Below are 22,331 nucleotides of genomic sequence, written 5' to 3'. Positions count from 1 at the left end.
CCGGGGTGCCGATGAGGCGGGGGGGAGCCCGGGACGTGGCGGATGGCACCGGATTGTTCCCCCCCCCCCCCCCCCCGGCCCGCGCCGCCGCCATCACCCACCTGCGGCGCCGCCATCGCAGGGAGAGGCCGAGAGCCGCCCGCCGCGGCCTTTTATAGGCCAGCAGCGCGGGCGCTGATTGGCTCTCGTGGACGGGCCCTCCCGCAGCGCCTCCTGGGAGTTGTAGTTCGCGCCGCCTGCAGCGCGGGCCCCCCCCCCCCCCCCCCCCAATGCCATGCCATGCCATGCCATGCCATGCCATGCCGGTGGTGACCCCACTCTCCAAAGAATAAACGCACCCCCCACACACCTCAGACTGCAGCAGGAAAGGCAGGGATCTCACCCCAAAGCAGGAGGACCCCGGGTTGCAACCCTTCCCCTTGCACTGGGTGGCGGGCTGCGCTCCCCCCCCCCAACCAAGCCTAAATAAATCTCAAATCTACGTGACATGGACAAGATGTAGCTTCTTTCTCCTCCTTCCCTCAAAGTGTGTGTCAGCAGTTCCTCTTCAAAAAGGTGGTGGCAGTGGCCGCATTTTTCTTTCCTAGTCCTTCCTCCCTTTAGGAAAGTATATCGCAGCAGGGAACACCCTGCCCTCAGGGAATGGAAGAAAAGTTTCTCGGAAACAATACTCTACCTGCCGAAACAATATCTCTGTCATATCCCTGGCTCACAATCTATAATTAGTGGAGAGCACATAAAAGGAGAGCACCTGCTAACTGATTGGAAGGGGCTCCTGAAGTTTCTGCAGATACAGATGCTGAAGCCATAGCCACAGCAAGAGATCAGGATGAAAAGCTGGATCTCAGACTTGAGTGCAAATGTCTGCTTCCTGCCCTTGAGCCCTGGAGAAGGTGGAAAAGGGATGAGGGAGAACAACAGTTAACTTTTAATCTGTCCTGAGCAATATTCACAAATCTTGGGTGCTTCCTGCCGAGGAACCGCCCTTTCAGTCTGGTTACTCCACCACAAACTTGCCAGATCACAAACGAAGAAAGCCTGGCACCCATTTAAAGCAGCAACAAGTCTGGAAATGAGCCTCAAATCTTGTGTGACCAAGCTCTTCTAAAAACAGTCCTTGTCAAATCCGGTGGGGACAGCTCACAAGCAGGTGGTCCTGTCCTCCACCTCCTGCGTGAATTCTGCAGCTGCCGTGCCGAGTCACGAGGCATACCCCAGACGGCACTAATTCTCCTTGGCACGGTACCTCCAGCAAAGCGAACCCAGAAACCTCCCCGTCAGATCCCAAAGCACGACGGGAACTGGGAGCTTATTGTAGCAAAAGTAAAAAAAAGGTTCAAGAAGTCCTTGACAAACATCAAGTGTTTTGGAGAAGAATCTTCCAAACATTAAATGGGGAAACCCCCCAAGGACAATACAGAAAACCAAAGCCCATCACAGCCCAAACAAGGGAGATATGCAGAGCTCCAAAAAGGAGTAGAGAAAAACCTGCTGTATATTTGTGGTGCCCGACCACAGGTCAGCAAGGACCCTGAATAAACCTCCCGGTGCGGCTTGGAGCTTTACGTTAAACGTTTTCATATGCAGGATGGAGACCGCACTGACAGCGCCTGCAGTCCTTACCCCAGGACCGGTGGGAGCTGATGGTCTCTCTGATGGTGTAACCCACAGGGAAGCTCTCTATAAAAACTAATTGTAAAAAAAAAAAAAAAAAAGCAAGACACTGATCCCACTTGGGTCGGTCGCTAATGTCTGCGGCTCCTGAGGGGGCCTGCAGGCAGAGAGGACAAGACAAGCCCTGTTCATGCACAGCTGTTGATCGACATCATTTTTGCTGTGTTATCTACCACTGCTTTCACCCTGGATATTTTACAGGAGAAGCAGCATGTTATCTGAGGAAAACCGAGTATGTGCTAAGTGCTACCGCAAAACCCCTCTTACAAAATCTGGTTGCACTTGTTAAAACCACTTTGACTGGGAATAACTGCTAAGACAGAAAAGAGCAGTAGCTTGGAAGCAAAGGGAGCTATCTTCTGACGAAATGCTTGGAGCAAGCAACAAGGTAAAGAAAGCTTTGTCAGGGTAACTTTTTCTGAACTAGCTTTATCAGTTTTTAAATGTAGCTGTTGCATTTAAAATTCACACCCTATCCTGTTATAGAATTAATTTCATGTCAAAGCAAATCCCAAGTTAAATCCAGAAACTGGTGTATCCAGTACGCTGTAACAAGATGCTTTGGGAGATAGCAAGGCTGGAAGTTAAGGTCCTCTCAGATCTTGTTTAGCAGAAGCTGAGGATTAGCAACCCAGTGATGAGAAACCGACTGAGCATGCAAAGATCAGAGCAAAACATCTCCGTTCCTCAAAAGGGATTCAGAGGAGTACCTAAGGGTGTTCGGCACTGCTTGAAGTGTGTGGGATGGGATTTGGAGGCGAGGTTACGAACCCGTCTCCCGAAACTGGACCAGATAAGGGAAATCCTCTCTGCTGAGACACAGAGAGCATCACTGCGGGCTCCCGATCACAGCCCTTACCTCCTACGTGGGGCTGTGCTGGTACAGACCCTCATTTGTTAAAAAAGTGGTTTTCAAACCCCTTTGCCCCCTGAGCCACCGTTCATCCACAGCATCAAACTGTTAATTAAACACAGAGTAATGGCAACAGGGCACCATGCAGCCTTGCAGACTACGGTTTGGAAATCACCACTTAACGCCTGGCAGGAGTAACGCCTACATCTTTCCAACTCTATAGCTGGCTAAACATTTTTCAGTCTATGTAGCTCAAATTGTCATCTGAGAGTCCCTGCAATTGAAACACAGTAATCTAAATTGAGTCGTCACATCATAGTCAAGTATAATAGTGAGAATGTTTAAGATGTTTTGTAATCACTAGCCAGTGTTGCATGCTGAAAGGCAGAGTACTTCACAATCTAAATTGCAGATTTTGATGCAATTTTTCAAGAAGCACATAATTCCAGTGCATTGTGGTATCATCTGCCTTGAAATTTCTTGCCTTTAGCGTGTAAAGATAAAAGCACTATTTACCTTACTACATGGAGTCCTCGTCTTTCATCTTGCATTAGACTAACTGGTAATTAATCAGGGCTTTTCCTGTAGCCATCCATGAGAAACAAAATCCCACACTCTGTTTAGCTTGGCTTCCAACACACAAGCCCTACCAATCCAGGTGAGTGGATGTTTTGCAGCTCCACATAAAAGGCTCCTCTGTACTCCAGGTGCTGCAATAGTGGCCGGGAGCTGAAAATGAACATTAAGAAGAATAAACAAGTGATACACAGAAAAAAAGTGCCAAGAGATGAGCAACAGAACCTTGGCTGAGGTTCTACGAAAATAGCCCCAAAAGGCTGGCAAAGGTAACCAAAAACCCGCACCTACAAAGTAATGCTGGGGAGGAAGCTCTCTCCTCTCACTAAGCTTGGCAGGGCGAGAAAACTGCCTCCCTTTCAATCTCCCCAATTTTTTGGGGGGTGGGAGGAAGGGATTTGACTAGTAGATTTGAGCAGTAAACAGGCTCCAGTGGGTACTCTTTGTCGGCCTCTGTACCAACAAAATTGTCCTCCACCTAAGTGCCCTGTATATGTGTGTGTGTATGTATGTATGTATGTATATATATACATATATATACACACACACACACACACACACACACACACAACTATCTTAGAGGCTAGGAGATGCTACGGATGATGCTACCGTATCGCTTCCCCTCTTTCTCCACCTCCTGCAAGCAGCCGGGTCTGTGACAGCTGACAGCAGTTGGTACACGCCGAGAAGCTTAGATGGATACGGCTTATCTGCGCCTTAGGAAATATTAAACAGGACAGCAGTGCTGAGCAGCCTTAGAATAGCAGCATACATTTGTATTGATAAAATAAGCGTGGCTTCAGGTCACCTCCTGTAGTGAATTAGGAGGGTTGTATTAAAAAATTAGATTTGGAGGGTTAGGGAAATGCAGGTCAAAGAAAGGAGAATGAAGGGTGGTACAGAGTAGCACTGTCGTAGCGCAACAGGATGATCTAGAAAGCATTTAACAGCGGAACAGAAAAAACCTTCTTTACGTCACCTCCAAAATGCCGCTCTATTGAACAGGCACTTCTGAAGCAGACGGGCATCGTTTTAGTGTTCAGCACCGCTGACCAGCCACATCAGAAGAAAAAAGCCCTCTGCCCTCTTCCGCTTCTCTGCTGCCTTTGAAAAACTAACATCACTGGCAGGGAATGCGCATTTACTTAAATCCAGAGTAACTGAAGGTCAGGACACTGTTAACAGCCTGCAGCAAAGTCAAAAGTGTAGCAGGAGGAAAAAATCCACAGGTGATGAGAACGTAGGGATCCAGTATTTCTCTTATCGCTCATTCAAATCTATGCCAAATCCAACAGGGAGATCACCATTACCTTCATATTCACAGTACATTGACCATAGCAGTTGATAAAAAGACCACAGACTGACAAATATATCATAATTATGGACACAAACAAAGGTGTAGTAGAAGTAGGCTTTATGAAAGTATTTAAACTTTGTGGCAAATTTCTGCATCAACATGGGCAGGGAGGCAACTAAATGCTCTGCAGTAGCAATTTCAGTTACCAAACTATTTCTTGGATAGACATTTATTACAGGTAGTTTGTCTGCTCCTATTTCTCAAAGAGTTTAAGGCACAAAAGCCTGAAAAGGGCTTATAACATGTACATAAGTGCTATTATTTTTGCTGTCACTTTTAATGCAACATAATATTAGCTTAAATATATTGCTTGTCTGTCCAGCTTATACAACATCCAGTAGAAAACTGCTTTCCAGATTAGCAACAATTTGTTGCACAATATATCGATTAGATTGCTCTGACCCGTTTTTGCTGCAAAATCTTCATTTTTACCATATTCACTCTGACAGGACAGTGGAAGACACTGTGAAATCTTAATATCTTAATGAGACCATCGAGAATTGTCCACAACGAAAAAGGTGAGATACACAGAATCATATTTAAACAAGGTTGCTGGTAAAAGTGTTTTAAACTGCTTCACTGATGGGGAATTATTTTCTCATACACAGATGGTGAGGCAAGCCAAACTGCGCTAGAGACCGCCATGTAGAAGGCATTGGTCTGTCATAGTTTTATAACACTTTCTGTCTCCAAAATGCTTTTCAGGTAGATTGCTTAAGAACACCAAGCTATAAACTTGCTAGCTCAAGATCACAGCTTAGATTAAGCAAACATAAGCTTTTATCTACGTGCTTCTTTCCCATGCTCAAGTTACAGCAACCTTACCCAGTCACTAGAAAGCTTTTGAGACATTTTAGTGGTATCTGACATTGACTTTAAAAAAAAAACACATTTACGAGAGTTGGATCACATGACTGAAGACAGTTAAATGGGCAGCAAAACAGAGAGATGGGCAGGAACCAAAATGCAAAGGGTAATTTTACTTAAAAGACCAACTTTTTTATTGTACGTTGGAGTAGAGTCTTTCCCCTGTGCCATCTTGTTGAAAGTTTATAAATTACAATTCCCAAGAAGTATTAAGAGTTCATTTCAAGACAAAAGGAATAAAACTGTTGCAGTTCTAACTTTCACCATGAATAAAAGTTACCATGATGCTCCTACGATACTCTTTTCGTACAGGAAACGCCACAGTCCTCCCGTACTTCGAGTAACAGACCTGGGTGGAAAAAGGGCCACCCCTCACTACTGCAGGATCCAGGTGCAGCATAACAGTCTGGAGCGCGCTGGCGGGCTTGTCACACAGAGACAGGGCCTCAGCAACGAGGCTATAACACGGCTGGAATCTCTGACGAGACAGTGTCCAAAGGCTGCCAATGACAGTCCATCAAGGCATCATAGAGCTCTTCACTCTGTTCCATAAACTGTTTATTTGCTTCGTGGACGTCCAACTGAGGCGTCGGATCTAGAGGAAAGAAGACAGAGAAATGGGTCGCAGGCCAAACGTGCTTAAGAAAAACCCAATCCCGATAAACGTGTTAGTTTTATTAAGACAAAAGTGGGTAGGGGGATGGGGGGGGAGTTGTCACAAAGCATTCCCATCGCTTGCCCAGTCGTGGATCTGACTAGATTAGCCCTAGGAAATCTTTCTGCAATGGGGTAAGAAATAACTAACTCCAGGCACGTCCCTCTTTTCAGTGATGATTGCCCCCATAGCAGAGTCAACAGATAGAACGCATACCTGCACCTCGCAGTCTAGTGTAGCCACTTAAACTGCCAAAGAAGGTGGGTTGGCACTAAGACACCGGACTGCAAAGTGGAGCAGCGGAGGCGCAGGCACACGTTCCGTTCTGCTCACTCCACTACAGGGTCAGAGTGGATGGCTGGGGATGGTAGCGTCTTAAACCGCTGCAACAAGAGTCACCAGAGCTCGTCTGCCAAAGCCTCGAACATCTCAAAGCATTTCACAGTTAGTAACCAAAGTGGTGCCAGCGACACCCAGAGAATTCAGTATGAATACATGCCCCATTTTACAGTTGGAAGAAATCTTTGTAAAGAATTTTGGGACTGGATAGCAATACATAACATGTATAATTCTGCTACTACCAACGCATACTTAACATTTTGCAAAATCAACTCATCTTATTCACCAAACCACTTGTAGGATTTAAAGCTCCCCTAACAACACCCATAATCTAAAGATTAGGTTATCAGACTAGCACAATCCCTTAAGTTAGTAAGTGACTATATAAGTGAAAAGGGACTAGCCTACTAAATGGAAAAACTACAAAACACATCAGGAATACAATCCTTGCAATTGTGTTCAGTTTTAGCTACAATGTGTTTTAACAGATCACGGGTGAACAGAATTGGTAACATATTATTTCAGTTTCCTATAAAATTCAACATACAAGTACACAGAAAATTCAATCAACAAGAAAAAGACACCCTGGAGCTATTCTAATTATAGCATTGCTGTATTGGTTTGAGCATGTCAGAGAAAGGAAAGATCTCATGTAATGCTTTTAAAAGCCATCAAGGGCTTTCTCATTGACATCATCACTGATACCTGTGGATCCTGTACAGGATCCCTCTGCTTTCTACTTTTAACAAACTATTTTTAAGAGAAGAATAAGATACACTACATATTGCATATTCCACTCAAGAATATACATCAATAAATGAAAACTGCTGGTACACATATCTAAAATACCAGCATGATTTACTAGCCCATTTCAACCAATGACTGCCAAAGCAAATACCATACCAGTGTGCTACCTGATGTTATTTCTTTTTTAAAACTAAAAGCACAGTGAGGTACCCTGGACTCTAAATCCCAAGATCTTACAGAAAAACAGAATACCTGTATTGTTTTTGTAGCAGAAAAGAAAAAAAAATGCTAAAGAAAGAACAATAGTTTGAGTACTCCACAAGATTAAAATCTGTATTTTCAGGGCTGAGGAGATATGAACACAAGTCCACAAATCCTCTCAATGCTAGTGAAGCCAGTTAGCTTCAGACTTAGCAAGGCTTAGACTAGCAACAGCAAGTGTCAAATTGGGATGCAATTAGGTGATACTGACCTGCAAATTTTCTCAGGCCTCAGATTTACTCAAAGATAAAGGTACATTATACTTTGAAGCTAAGGGCCAATTTGAGAAAGGCTCTCTAACCAGTGCAAAGGAATTGACAACTCCAGTAAAGAATCTGAGAAACATACCTTCCAATGCATCCTCACCAACTTCTTCATATGTCTGCAAAGACAAAAAATATCCCCTTAGGACTACAGATACTTATCTTTTTCTAAGAACATCACCTGCTGATTACTACTGTCATACGCTGACTTTTATATCTGGCTGATTACAACAGAACCCGGAGAGCCGCTCCCAGCAGACTCCAAGGGGGAGATCCCACACTACGCTTCTAACAGAGGCGGCGGTTCTTGAAATTCCTGCGGCACAGTGGGTGACTGTCTTGTTCTGACTTACCCTATAAAACAAGGTTTGCGAAGGATCCTAGAAGGCAGTCTTATCACTGGCCACCCAACTGCCTGCATCAAGAGAATCCTTTACCCTTACAGCTGTGTTTAGAGGCCCCTTATGCCCCACAGCCCTTTTTACCCACCCAGTCCCTGCAATATCCCACAGAACAAGGCAACAATACAAGCCAGGGGCTGCTAAACAGTTTTGTTTCCTCAGCAGGTGGCTATATTAAGACACTGGAGCTTGAAAATAAGACATGCCCATCACCCTTTTATAAGCAGTTTTGTGTTTCTGTGCCAAGAGGTCACCGAAGTGCGAGTACTCGGTGCTGTCCTACCTGCATTGTGCTCTGCGTGTATCCATACTGTGGATAGCTGTAGCTGTAACTGCCCGTGTTCTGGTCATAGCCCCACTGGGCATAGTAGTTGTGATATTGTTGGTAATATTGGTTATAATTATAGTTGTACATCTGATTGTACTCCACTGGTTTCACACGATTACTTAAAAAAATAAAACGGGTAAGTTACACATAATGCAGAACACCTAAGAAAAAGCAGCGAAATGAAATAGCTTAAGGTACTATATGGTACATAAACAAGGCTTATTCCAACATGCAAATTTCAGTCTTCAAAATATATTTGCTATTTATTGCTGCTGTTTTTAACATTTGCATAATTTGCAGAAAGAAAGAGGTGGTTTAATTTTAAACCCTTTTCCTGTATTCATCTTCCTCTTCATTAAAAAACATTTTTTTCACTCTTTAGGAGTGATTTAGGATCATTTTCTGTCTTTGGGTAGGGAAGAGTTTGGGACTATGAGCCTCAGTTTAGAAAATCCTGAACCCATGATCCAGATTCTAGGGCCCTTTTTTCCTTCTGATAATTAAGACAAAGTATTCTGCAGCCTCCTGAGACAAGGTACTGAGTTTTGCTTTACGTTAAGAGTTAAAGACTTAGAGCCTTGTAAAAGAACGGGGGGGTTCTTTACTAATAATGGGCAAAAGCTTCTCCCTTTTGCCACTACCATACAGCAGCCTATGCAACAAGTAGTCATCCCCGTTCTCACAGAACTGGGTGATCTTCAGTGCACATAGTTTACAGAGCTCCTGAGGTGAAAAGGACTACAGTAATTAAAAAAAGGATTTTAAATAGTCTGTAAGCTAGTAAAATTCTTATTCGTTGACATAAAGCGGCAGCATTCCCCAAGAATTAGGAATCCCACCTGATTATCAAGATTTGAAATAATGAGGTGACAGATATCACTTGAAAATGAAAATATTCCATACACATAACTATACCTAATGATGAAATTAAGGAGAAGTAGGAAGAGGGAAACATCAGTCTTCTCACCACAGTACATCCCCTCTTTCTGCTTTTCTCTTCCTTAACCCCCCCACAACTTCTGAGGTCACTGAAAATCTAAATATTATTCAAATAGGGAGTAATTTCTATTATTCGTATTACCCTAGTGCTACGAGCCCCAAGTCAGACCAGGATCTCATTGTATCAGGTTCTGAACAAACACAGAAAAAAAAGTTAATCCCTGCCCCAAAAGATTTATATTTAGTAGACATTGTAATAGAATTAGCAAGGTAATTGAGGTTGCTACCCAGAAGACAACAAGCAGATTTAGACAATTCCAATTTAAAGCAAAGGAACATATACTTCAAAAATAATCTTATTTAAATACAGTGTGTGTACAGGTGTGTGCATTTACTATTGTACATAATTAAAACAGACAGTGTAAAATGGTCTTGATCTAATGTTATAATTTTTTTGATTCCTCCGCATTCTGATCCTGTGGCTATTTCATCATATTCGTGGGTGTTCCCTCACTTTGTGATGGAAACATCCAGGATATGCACCCAAACCACAGAAAGATACTTAAAAATACACGTGATTTCACTCTTAAGCACCCGGCTGCTCTTATACTCACGCTTTTGGTATAGCCACACTCAAGCGTACAGGTTTAGAGCCCAACCCCACAGCTCCTTGACACTCTGTCAGCGCTCTTTTCTGTTCCAGTTCATCCGTGAATTTCACGAACCCGTAACCTCTGCAGAGATCCAGAACAATTTGTATCAAACAAACAAAAAAGCCATGCCACTTTTTTCAAATATTTACAGTGAAATCTAAATTGGTTTTGAAAATACTCTACTGCAAATGAAATACTTTCACTAGGGTTATCCAAGCTTTTACCAGAGATTAAATGATTCCCTGTTCAAGTTACTTTATATTATTTGAAAAATGCTTGAAATTGTACGTCTAAACGTCAGTAGTATTTTTCAAGGGCTTCAGAAATGTGAAGTAGATCTCGTGCCAGTGGATTCTGGGGAACTCTTAAGCGAGCTGACACAAGACGTGTCGAAATAATATGCATGAACAGACAGTTAGCAAAGCCTCAAATCTATACTGGGAGGATGCAGATAATCTAAATAGTTGCAAGTCAGCACAGGATCGAAAAGATAGGCCATCATTTATACCTAAAACTGTCCCACTGTGAAGAGAAACATTGCTTTTCTGCAGGATCAACAGAGATAAACTTTCCAATCAAATCCTTTTCTCAACAGGAAAATATTCAAATAGGCTTTCTGTCATTCCTAACAATTGCACAGCCCCATCAGCTTTCCCAGCAGTGGACCTGAAAATGAGTTCTTAATGTCAAGCTGCTAAAACTTGCTCTGACAGCACTACCTGAACAGTGGGAGCAGGCAGCCAGCAACCCCTCCACTCTTTAGCAGTCCTCCATAGCAGTGCTAACAGTCGTGGATGTCAGCCAGGCAGAAAACGTTGGTTCCCCCCATCCCCAGAAGTCCTTTGCGTGGGATTTTGATGCTGAAGTGAGTCAGAGGCAATGCAACAGCATCCAAGAGGGCAGAGCCAGGAGCCTGACATGGGATGGGCTGCCTCACACAGCAGAAAGATCAAAGGCTTACGTGTGGGAGGGAAAAACGAATCCATATAGGTGAAGGAAGGAGTTTGGGAGGGAAAGGGCTTGTCTACCCGGGGAAGTGAGGGAGCCGTAAGCGAGGGTGTAAATTTACAGCATATTATCTATTCTGTGGGAACTCTTAAACGCAAAGACGCTATTTTGAAAATGGAATCACCTGGTACTCAGAGTAGGTCCACACTGCTAACTAACAGAGAGTAGTTGGTGCCCTGTGAAATGCAACATGTTGCACAGCAAGCTATACATTCAAGTCTGTATATATATATATATATATACACACACACACACACTATATATATATATACATATATAGATATATGTATTCCACATATATACAAGCCCAAATCAAAGTTCAGGCTTGTCTATACACAAACTGCAGCGATTAAGCAAGAACAAAACTCTGCATGGCTACATGCTGTTTAAAATTGGTTATCTCAGTTTAACTTGCCTCTGCAAAAGCACAGTGACAAATTAAACCAGCACAAGTCAACTTTTAAATCAGTTTTAGGTTTTTGCACACAGAATTATATAAGTTTCTAAGCCTGGAAGCAGGCACAGTACTACAGCATCAGGACCCAAGCTCCTTTCTTGCCTGGCCAGGAGGTCCTGGGTGAAGGCCTTCCGGAGCTACCACCTGAACCACCTAGCCCTTCCAGCCGGGGCTTTACTAGACACATCCACAAACCCTAGGCTGCTCTCTCACGGCACACTGACACCTGCAGTTGTCTCTGCTTTGAGTGACTTCACAAGTCACAACAAAATCCCTGGGAGCGACACATCTTGGCACTGCTAGAGAAGACAGTTGTACCCATGCCAGCAATACGACTTTAAGTCCCTGTCCCCTCCCCACTTCCTGAGCCACCACAGATTCCCTTTTCCTTAGGTCTCCATTTAGGAACTAGCCCCAAAGCTCAAGTAATGGCCTAACTTGCATCGCCCAACACCCATTCTGTGGGCAGGGATTGAAGCAGGTATAGCAAAACAGGCACTGCTGGGTTTAAGCCTGAGCAGACAGGGCAATGAGGAGGATGAGGCACCTGAGCCCACAAGGGCAGCGCTGGTCTCAGGTGAGCTGGCACTAACAGCATCAGCAGTTAACAGCCAGAAAGTGACTGAGCAGCTCTGCAAGAGGTTCAGGTTGGACGTTGGGACAATCTTCTTCGCTGGGGAGGTAGCGCAGCACTGGAACAGGCTGCCCAGACAGGCTGTATAATCTCCAGCCAGGGAGGTTTTCCAGACTACACAACTCATGGCTGACCTGATCTAGTGTTGGCAGTAGCCCTACTAGGAGTGGGAAACCTGGACAAGACACCTCCAGCGGTTCCTTCAAACCAACGTGTCTAAGACTGAGAAACCCTTATGTGAGAAAGAGGGGAGATTTGTAGCTATATTTTAAGTCTTAGCACAACATAGGCATTAAATCAGAATACTGTGTTTCACTGAAAGCATGTTTTGTTTTGAAAACAAGGATGCTGACCAACTGGTCCCTCTCCTGAGAAAAGGCAGTTTCATTTTCTGTTATTTAGAAAATGTTTTAATACTATCAGGACAACTGGCTTTTCGATATCTGGTTTTGGTGAGACATTTCCAGTGAAGATGAAGAAGGCAATTACTAAATACTTGACAATGAATCATAGCTTTGTTTGCCCTACCCTGTTTGGAACAAAAACCAATAAAGCTTCCACGGGAGTATACTCAATAGCCTAAAGACTGTAAAAGCACAATTCTATCTGTAAGTCCAGAGAGTCAGCGTTTCTAAATTACCTAGACACTTTTCACAATTTTCAGAAGTCCTGTAACATATTGCCAACCCACAAAGATCATAATACTGTCAGAGAGCGACAATATGCTACGGTAAATATTGAAATCCCAAAACACGTAGACTGAATATCCAAGAATGTTGTATTTAGTGGCCATGGGTTCCACTAAACAGTAAGCTGATATGACTACTTTTTCCCTTGCTGCATTACATCGTCCTTTGAAAGGGATAAAATCTCAAAAGTTTAACAGATGCTTTATTTTCCCTAAAACAATGGTGCTGCAGGTGGAATGAAAGAAAGGAATGCATAAAAGATGACTTACTTGGATACTCCTGCCTGGTCCAAAACAACTTTTCCACCTCTACATGATGGATAAACTTTAACAAAAAATTCATATAACATGCCATCATCCACATCAGGAGTCAGGTCTCCCACAAAAAGTGAATATTCTGGACTAAAGAAATCAAAAGAAAACTTCTTAAGCATAATCACAGAAAAAAGTGTGCTGAGTGACAGCTAACATTTACCCCAAACATTTGACTTCAGACAGCAGTGATATTAAAGGACCATTTAATGGATACTTTAAAGTGCCTCCAATTAAATTGCTTAGTTGACTAAAATGAAGGTAATTTTTGTTGTCATTGCTTTTTCTAATTAGTTCAAGCAGCCATACCAATCTGCTCGATATTGCTTTTAATTTAAAGATAATTCATTTTTTTAGTTCTCACAGGATACTGAACATGGCTCTGTATCTGGATTTCTAATGTGGCAAGAAAGCATAAACATCTCTAAGTTAGCTTAACTGAATTTTTTAAATATTTCTCTTATGTAAAGTTTAATAGGACCATTTTTAAAAAATAAATGTGAAACTTAAATACTTTGACAGCATCTCTATATAGGGAATGCTCTGAATTTACAAAGAAGCAACGTCTGTTGTCTGATATCCCATTTATAGATTTGGTATCTTCAATATAGTTATCTTAAAAGATAAGAGAAGAATTAGATACCCTGATGCTGGAAATTTTAAATATCTTAAAACACACTCCTGCCTCAAATTTGCTGTGCCATACAAAAGGAAAAGCATAAAACTGACAGAAGGTCTAAGTTCTTCTCCCAACTCTTCTAAAGATTCACGGGGCCAAGTCACTGGAATTGGAAAGGTTACGTTGCCAATCTGTAACATATGACTATGTTTCCAGGGCACAGGGAATTGAAAGAATTAGTTACCAGAAAAAAACCCTTCATTTTTGGCCTGTCTGTCATGCCTTGACTCTAAACCAGAAAGCATTTATCTTTTTTTTTTTGAAAAAGTTTCATAAATAATCATCTAAAATAAAAAGTGTAATTGCTGAGATATGACTAACACTACCCTAATAAATTGCAGGACTGTGTTGTTTTCACCCTTGCACACACCTGCCTGAACACCTCCTTGCGTTATTATTACTTCAGCTGTGTAAGCGCTTCTGGGCAGGCGTTATGAAAGGTATTCACACCACCCGGGCGCCTAATTTAGCCAGTTTGTCTCCTTACGCACCTTTTACCGTCAATGGAGAAGGATGGGCTTCTCCAGAGGGCAATTCAGAGCATCTCTCTCTTTGCTGACTGTTGTGGTACTCTAGCTGGTTAAGGTAGGTGGTGTGAAACCACTGCGTCCATCTTTAGGTGCTAAACACATTCACGGCATAATATAGTGTTATGACAGGATGTGTCCCCACATAGGTAGAAAGTGCTAAAAAGATCTACAGCAACACCAGTATCTACAATGTGTTCCACAACAGTCTACCATAATCTGCTTTCTTAAATATGGGATTATCTGGTACTGCTAGACCAAATGGTACAAATTTTAGTTGCGTGCACCTCATGAAAGCTCTGCTATCCAAATTTGCTAGCTGTAGATCTCATCCAGCCATGATGCACTGGTGGGTTTGCACATTTTGAATACTCTTTGCAAGGCAGTTGATAAACAGACATTAAACAGGCAAAACTAATATTTGAATATTGTGTTTACCTGTTATCAGGCTGTTTTCCATACGTTGCATAATTCAATTTAAATCGCTTTGCCTGAAACAAGGCAAAAATGAATCCATATATTCAAACAGTCTCATGTGAATCCAAAGAAGTTAGGAAAAAAAATATAATAAGCTTATTTTACACAGTATTCTTAATATTGACAGATGTCCAATGCTGTCAGACCAGCCAGTAAAGGAAACAAGGACAACATTTTTATCTGTTGTATCTTCAGGACGGCTACAACAATGAAAACCAGCTCAGAACCTGCACCGAGAGGTTTGGACTCTATTTCAACAGTTTATAAAGCTAGTGAAAGATAAGTGAACCTTAAATAGCATCACATTTTTACACTTTTAAGGAAGACAGGAAAAGCGAGGTTCTAACAATAAATATTAAATGACTCCTCCTAATTTTAAGGTCTTAAAATGAAATGATAGAACACACACTTGACACTTGTGATTTACAAGAACACTGACAGAACAGAAACAACCACACTGGAAAACAGAATCATCCCTTGACTCCAGAAGTATGCCTGAATACTTTGTGCTGGATGATGCATTCATCTGGTCAGATCCTCAGAAATGAGGTTTGTGTACCCAAACGGGACTTTTGGCATAATTAAGATCCCAAGTCCAAAAGAGTATCCCCAAAAGAATGACTTTCCTGTCATTTGACACTGGAGGGTTCCCCAAACTTTGCACCTCATTTTTTTACAAGCTCCCCAGGAGCCTAGACTTGTGCTACTGGCACATCTGGAACCCCCCACTGCCATCCTAACCGGGTTCAGCAGCTTGGTGCCCAGCTCGCATCTAAGTCTGATCAGGACCTAAGCAGCAGCTGATCTTCTACATCAAAATCACGAGGTTATCAGTCCCGCAGGTATTCCTGTATGATGCCTAACACACAACGACCCAAGTAGGCTCACTGCAAAGTGCTGTTTTCTTCTGAAACATGTCTGACAGAGGAAGAAGAAAAGGGCTATTCCCTTTTACAAGAAGACCTCAGCATTCACCCAGTCAGTGGAAGACCTAAACTGGATTCCCTCCTCAGTCTAAAGTACTCCAAACCCACATCTTTCTCTCTCCCCCTACAGACTGTCCAAAGCAGACCTTCCTCTGTATTACGCAGTGACATAGCATTGAAGAATTCAAGAGAAATTAGGGCAAAGAAAGCAAGTCCACAGTGAGTCCATAATCTAGAGAAGAGGACATTTCCTTAGTACAGTGGAGAGCCTAGTCTGCTCATGTGCTTCATAGGATGAATTTTCTTCCCTCAGTGATAGCACAAATAATTCTTAGGAAACAGAGCAAAGCCTTAACTCTAGTCTATAACCATGCTCCTTGCATGCATTGCTTCACAGTGGTGTACATGGACCGTTTACAAGTTTAGTTGCCTAAGACAAGGTTTTGGATTCCACTTTGAAGCACACGCATCTTTTATTGGATCTGTTTTTTCACTGCAATATTTTGAATTTAAAATCAGTGAGAGAACAGTATTTCTACTCATACGAGTGTTGGGACACTAATTCTGTAAAACAGAGGCAGTAACATCACCACAACTCTCTGTTCTTCCTCTTGCTGATTCAGTATTTAAAAATAAATAAAAGAGTGAGCCATAGTCCGTTTTCTGCAAACAAGAGAAAAAGTATCTAAACGCAAGGGATGACCTGGACAACTGCCTGCTGAGTGCACTAGTTCAGGCTGGCTACATTGGATCTCTTTCTGACATCTGTAACTCTCTCCATGTATTATGTAAACCAGCTCTTTACACAACATAGCATTTTGAATTAAACTGTGGATAAAGGCAGCTATTCTCCGAAACTAACTTTAATGAATGTATTACCCCTGAAGGAGCTACCCTCTCTCTTGAGTGACTATAGAAGGCATCTAGGAAGAACAGCTTCCCTTAATTACGGCCTCTAACTTGCAGTATAAGAACATATTAAACTGGACAGGCGAAGCAAATACCTCCAGGTGTCTTATCTGCCCCTTTTGATGGAGGATGCCACCCTCTCAGGAAGGTTGACTGCACAGTTCATGGAACAACACCTGAACCTCCCAGTTTCCAACTCACAGTATTAAGCACACCGAAGCAGGGGTCAGTCTACCTTAATATATCACACTATAACTGAGGTGATTCTAGGGCTGCCCACCCACTGCAGCCAACTTGTGTGGGTACAGTGGACAGCTGTGTCAGCTGTCCCATTTTAATCTTCTACACGTTCAAATCAACACCCTAAAATTAGCCTCTATGACTATTCCTCCTCTTCTTCCCAGGTACCTATCTTTCAGGTATCCAAGAACATCTATTAGGTATTGCAGTTACACAGTGGGCTGCTTCCACTCTAAGTGGGCTTGAATAACTTTTGTTTGCTAAGGGCCAAGAATAATTCAAGGCTTAAAAGTCATGTTTCTCTTGCAAATCAAAGTTATTCAAAACCCAGTAGGAACTTACTTCAGGTTCATCTTGTATTTATATCATAACATACACACTGTAATCAATTAATATGGAGCTAGCAAAGAAGAGAGACAGAAGGACTGTGATAGGTATATTCACCCTATTTTTCCTTGTTTCTGTCTCATTTCTCATCAGTCCAACTTCGGTAACAGTAGAAAGGCTCAGAAATACAAAACCACACCACATTATTTCTATACCTGGATTTTATCTGTAAATTCACACAGAAATTAATACTTTTTAACAATTAACAATTTTCTGAGGAAGATCACTAATAGTTTTACATTCATTAATTTAACTCTAAGGAAAACAAGAATTCCAGTTTGCTAACTAGTCAATTTGTTTTTAATCATTATGCAAAATATGGATTCCACTTTATCTATCCCTTCCCAATTTTGTTTCTTTACCAGCTGAGCTGATTTACTTACCGGTGTAGCACCAGGAAGCGGTTTTCCATTGATTTTGTGTAAACATTTTTCTGCAGTAGCTAGGTCTGCAAATTCTACAAAGCAATAGCCTGCTGGAATTCTGAACATAGAGACAGGAGAGGAGAGAGAAAGTTTTCAGATTGAAAACACATTTGAGGACGAACATTATATTTTTAGATAAATCGTAGGAAATTTGCTATAGTAGCAACACTTAGAACAAATTCTTTTTCAAAGCATAAACATCAGCTTCCAAAAAGAAGCTAGCAAAGTAATCTTTGATCTCCAGTGAAGTGATAACCCCTACTTACCAATAAGTTATGTCAACATAAGAACACAGAAAATATTTTTGCTTGCAAATATTTAACTTCTTTATTTTATTAAACATAAATTCCCCCACCCAAGTTTAAACAGTTGAAAGCTGCAACTACAACACTTACAAGAACAGGAAACTATTTTATGCTGCATATAGTCACTCCAAATGAATTCAAAAGATATGGCTCTGGCTAAGTTAGACATCCCACCTCTGCCAACACCGCGTAGCTGCACAATGTAACAATTAACATAGCCTAGTCATTGGAGCCTTCACTCCAGAACGTGTAATTCCCAGGTGGATTGTATGCCATACGCATGCCATTCTTTGAAAGAGTACCGAAGCACTGCAGGATGAGGGCCAAACCTTGGTGAGGTGATGGAGAGGTTGAAGAGCCAGCAACTGTCCTTTCCATTGCTATCATCAATATACCTATATTGTTGGCAGCAATGATGAAAAGCTCAAAGAGAAAATCATTCTGATATAGACAGGACCACAAAGATGCCATGTAACGGGCAAAAGGTACAACCCAAATGCAAGGACGCACTCGTAGAATGAACTGATAACAAACAAGCAGTTACCCTGTCAACCTGTTTCGAATGATTTTTACACTCAGTACAAGCTCTCCCATGGTAGCAAAGGCTCTCGAAACAAAGTTTTCATCCATATATGGCTCCAGCTATAAAAGCAAAAAAAAAAGTTAGATTTGGGAGTCTACAAAAAGGAGAATATATGTGTCAATGTCACCCTAAGCAGTTAAAACATTATTGAGAAGTATTTTACCCTTACACTTCAAAAAGAAGACTCATTTAAGAGGGTCGATGCCACTCAAAACCAGCAGGCATGCATGAACCAGGCTCAACAGTCTGCAAAGTGGAACCCAAGAGACAGCATGAATTTCAGAGAACAGGGAGCTTTCACAGAAGGACAAAAGCCACTCAGAGACATACAGCAACAAACTGAGCGTCACTACACGGAGCAGGGGATGAGGAGACGGCAAGCTCCTTCTCCGTACGCAGACGGAGGTTGGGCCAGCACTATCAGTACAAAGGTGCGGCACAGCCCGGGATGCCAGGATGAACGGGCGGCATGCGTCAGGTAACACAGCCTCCATCCAGCCGGGGTGGGGGTTTGCAGAGCCATGTCAACCTCAGGTAACCAGGGAGCTTTACGGGGCAGCAATTAAAGGGGAGACTCGTAACCGCATCCCGCAGTCAGTCAACACTTTGTATCGCACGCGTGCATCGAGTGTCTTGTGCTGCATGGGTGAGAGGGTGACGCCGTGCACGCGAGAGTGTATATGAAGCGCAGGGCAGTGGCACTGTACGAGCAAAGGTACTGGAGAGGAGGTGACTGTACGGTACATGTGACTGAAAAGTAGGAAATAGCACTGCGATTTGGACCAAATAGATAATGAAGTGACTGAGGGAAAAGGATGCCTCTTCGCATAATAAAAAGTGGCAGTCAAGGGTGGCACTGACTGAAATGAAGTTTTGCTGCAATACGCAGGCTGATGGGCAGCACCGTGTCTACGTGGCAGGTAACGCACGGCTGGGGTGGCTGTGTTTGCAAGTGAAAAAAGGCACTGTGCAAGCACGGAGCTCACACTGGCACCACGAATGAGGGGTGCGGAACAGGTGAAGGGGGTGAGGGGAACAGAAATAGCTCCGCGTAAGTATATATACGTGTGTGACAGGCAGCAGGTAAGAGAGGTGGCCTTGTGATAACTGGTAGCTCTCGCGTGTGTTCGTGTGTCTGTCAGGTACTAGGTTATTCTTTCACACGCGTGTAAGTGTGCAGAGTAGCACTGTGTGTGTATATCTGGTCACGGGTGACCGTATTGCACAGGCATGTGCAAAGGTGCCAGGTGCCCTGTGGAAGTGTGAGTGTAAAACAGAAATGTTCCTGGTTTTGGTGCATGTACAAGAAGCATCATGTAGCCCTACTCTGTGCAGACATGTCAGGCAGAGGGTGATCTTGTGGTATGTGTGTGTACATGACAGACAGACACAGAAAAGCAACAGGTGACTGTTGCTTGCATGTGTACATGTGTATTTCAAACAGCAGCGGACAGTTTGTGAGAGAGGGAAAGAGAGGTAACTGTGCTGTTCTGGTGAGTATTTGTTTGAAAAAGAAGATGACCTTACGGCAGAGAGACGGGAGATAACCCTTTGTGCAGGTAAGAGAGACAGCGAGGGACTCCAGCGCGTGTTTGCAGGCAGTGGAAGACCCTCTGCCAGGCCAGCGTATGTGCGCAACGCAACGGGAGACTCGGAGTGGATATGGGACAGAAGAAGACAGCAGGGTCCACAATAACGCGCTGGTTTGTGTGTGTACACGCACAAGAGAGAGGCTGTGAAGGACTACAGGATGCACGTGTGCCCGAGGGGCAAGCGGCAGGGGACTCCACGATATGCTGGTGGCAGTCTGCAAGAAAGGGATGTGGGGGATACTAACGGCTGCTGTGAGTATGTGCATGCAGGTGTATATAGGCATGTGGCAGGCAGCCAGGACACCGTGATACAGCGGTGCGATTGCAGTACGGCTGTGTACAAGCGGCAGACAGTGGAGACGCTACAATATACCGATGTGAGCACACACATACAGGTGTGTGTGTGTGGGTGGCAGATAGCAGAATGCTACGATACACTGCGTGTGAATGTGAATACGTACACGAATGTGTGTGCGCAGCGGCAAGCAGCAAGGGACACTGAGGCGGACGAGTGTGAGCGTGTATGCAGCGCGTGGGCAGGAAAGGCGGTGAGGGACGCTCTGGGGAGCGTATCACTGCGTGAGCATCCCCAGGAGTGTATGTGAGCAGGCAGCGAGAGACGCACGGGAGTGAATAAGCCTCTGCGAGTGCGGTTGCGCTCCCAGGAGCCAGCGCAGGCAGGAGCGAGGGAAACTCTGGGGCGTGTTAGCGCCTACGTGGGCATGTACGAGAGTGTAAAATCCTACGAGTGTGAGCGCACCCACGGGTGTGCGTGAGGCAGGCAGGGAGGGATGCTCTCGGACAGGGGCCTACGAGCGTGAGCGCAAGCGTGAGCGCACGAGTGCAAGCATGTGAGTGTATAAGTGCCTTTAACTGGGAGCTTAAGCTTGTAAGTGTGTAAATGCCTATGGCGTGCGAGTGGGTACACGAGCATATACATCCCTGCCAGGGTGTGGGTATATAAGGTTGTGAGCGTGCAAGCGCCTGGGAGTTTGTGAGCGTATGAGCGTGCAAGTGCCCAGAGCACACGAACACGAGCGCGCAGGTGCCCACGAGCGCGCAGGTGCCCACGAGCGCCGGTGCGGGCAGGCGACGCGGGTCGCTCCGAGGCGCGTGAGCGTGCCGGCGCGTGTGCAAGCGCCCGCCGGCCGGGCAGGGGCCGGTGTCCGCGCGTGTGTCCGCGCGTGTCAGCCAGCGTGGGGCAACGCGAGGGTGTCTGCGAGTGTGCGAGGGTGTCTGCCTGCGCGCGAGGGTGTCCGCGAGGGCGTCAGGCGGCGCGTGAGGGTGTCAGCGCGCGAGTGTCAGCCAGCCAGTCAGTCAGTCAGGGCGCCCCCAGCCCGCGGCCGCCCCGGGGCGCGAAGCCGGGGCGCCGCCGCGGTGTCCCCCCGCCCCGCGCCGCCCCGCGCCGCGCCGCCGGCCAGGCCGCCCCGCTGCCCGCCTCACAAAGCCCCGCGCCGCTCCCGGCCGGACACTCACGTCCCCCATCCACAGGCTGGCGGCCATGCTGCTCCCGCAGGCCCCGGGCGGGCTCAGCGGGGCCGCGGCTTCGCCTCCCGCCTCGGCCCCGCCGCTGCCGCCGCCGGCGCCGCCTCGCGCTCCGCCGCGGCCCGCTGCCACCGCCGCCGCCGCCGCGCTCCGCCGCCGCCGCCTCCTCCGCGGGGCCCGGCCGGGCGGAGAGAGCGGCGCCGCCGCCGCCAGGGGGGCCCGGCCCGCCGCAGCGCCGCCTGCCGGCCGGAGGAGCGCGCGGCGCGGGGGCGCCCGCGGGGGGGACAAGATGGAGGCGGGGGGGAGGAGGAGGAGGAGGAGGAGGAGGGGCGCCCGCGGGGGGGGGGGGGAGGCGCGGGAAGGGGGAGGGACGGGGCGCCAGGAGGAGACTTGGGGCACTAGGAGGAGTGATGGGGCACCAGGAGTAGGTCTGGGACCCCAGGAGAGGATCTGGGGCACCAGGAGAGGAGTTGGGGCACCAGGAGGAGGGATGGGGCACCAGGAGGAGATTTGGGACCCCAGGAGGAGATTTGGGACCCCACGAGAGGAGTTGGGGCACCAGGAGGAGATTTGGGACCCCGGGAGGAGATTTGGGACCCCAGGAGAGGAGTTGGGGCACCAGGAGGAGATTTGGGACCCCGGGAGGAGATTTGGGACCCCAGGAGAGGAGTTGGGGCACCAGGAGGAGGGATGGGGCACCAGGAGGAGATTTGGGACCCCGGGAGGAGATTTGGGACCCCAGGAGAGGAGTTGGGGCACCAGGAGGAGGGAGGTGTGCGGCCGG

General features: G+C 45.3%; 1 protein-coding gene across 4 annotated transcripts; it reads right to left on the bottom strand.

The window, feature by feature from the left end:
* Positions 1-4,502: 4,502 nt before the first annotated feature.
* On the bottom strand, positions 4,503-21,617 carry TRNAU1AP (tRNA selenocysteine 1 associated protein 1). Of its 4 annotated transcripts, none has more exons than XM_067311370.1 (10): positions 21,539-21,617; positions 18,640-18,716; positions 18,432-18,529; positions 17,541-17,640; positions 14,657-14,709; positions 12,971-13,102; positions 9,875-9,994; positions 8,277-8,439; positions 7,678-7,711; positions 4,503-5,922 (listed from the first exon to the last, which is right to left on the bottom strand). In XM_067311370.1, the coding sequence occupies exons 3-10, from the start codon at positions 18,515-18,517 to the stop codon at positions 5,786-5,788; spliced, it is 825 nt and encodes a 274-aa protein (XP_067167471.1). In that variant the 5' UTR covers positions 18,518-18,529; positions 18,640-18,716; positions 21,539-21,617; the 3' UTR covers positions 4,503-5,785. The 4 variants fall into 4 exon arrangements, 3 of the variants coding, with proteins under 3 accessions (XP_067167471.1, XP_067167470.1, XP_013795521.1); XR_010886435.1 differs by lacking the exon at positions 18,640-18,716 and adding an exon at positions 6,199-6,365 and having other exon boundaries at positions 5,845-5,922; XM_067311369.1 differs by lacking the exon at positions 18,640-18,716.
* Between the last annotated feature and the right edge of the window lie 714 nt (positions 21,618-22,331).

This window comes from Apteryx mantelli, chromosome 27 (assembly GCF_036417845.1).
Source record: "Apteryx mantelli isolate bAptMan1 chromosome 27, bAptMan1.hap1, whole genome shotgun sequence".
Lineage (NCBI taxonomy): Eukaryota > Metazoa > Chordata > Aves > Apterygiformes > Apterygidae > Apteryx > Apteryx mantelli.
This window is presented reverse-complemented; position numbering and strand designations above follow the sequence as displayed.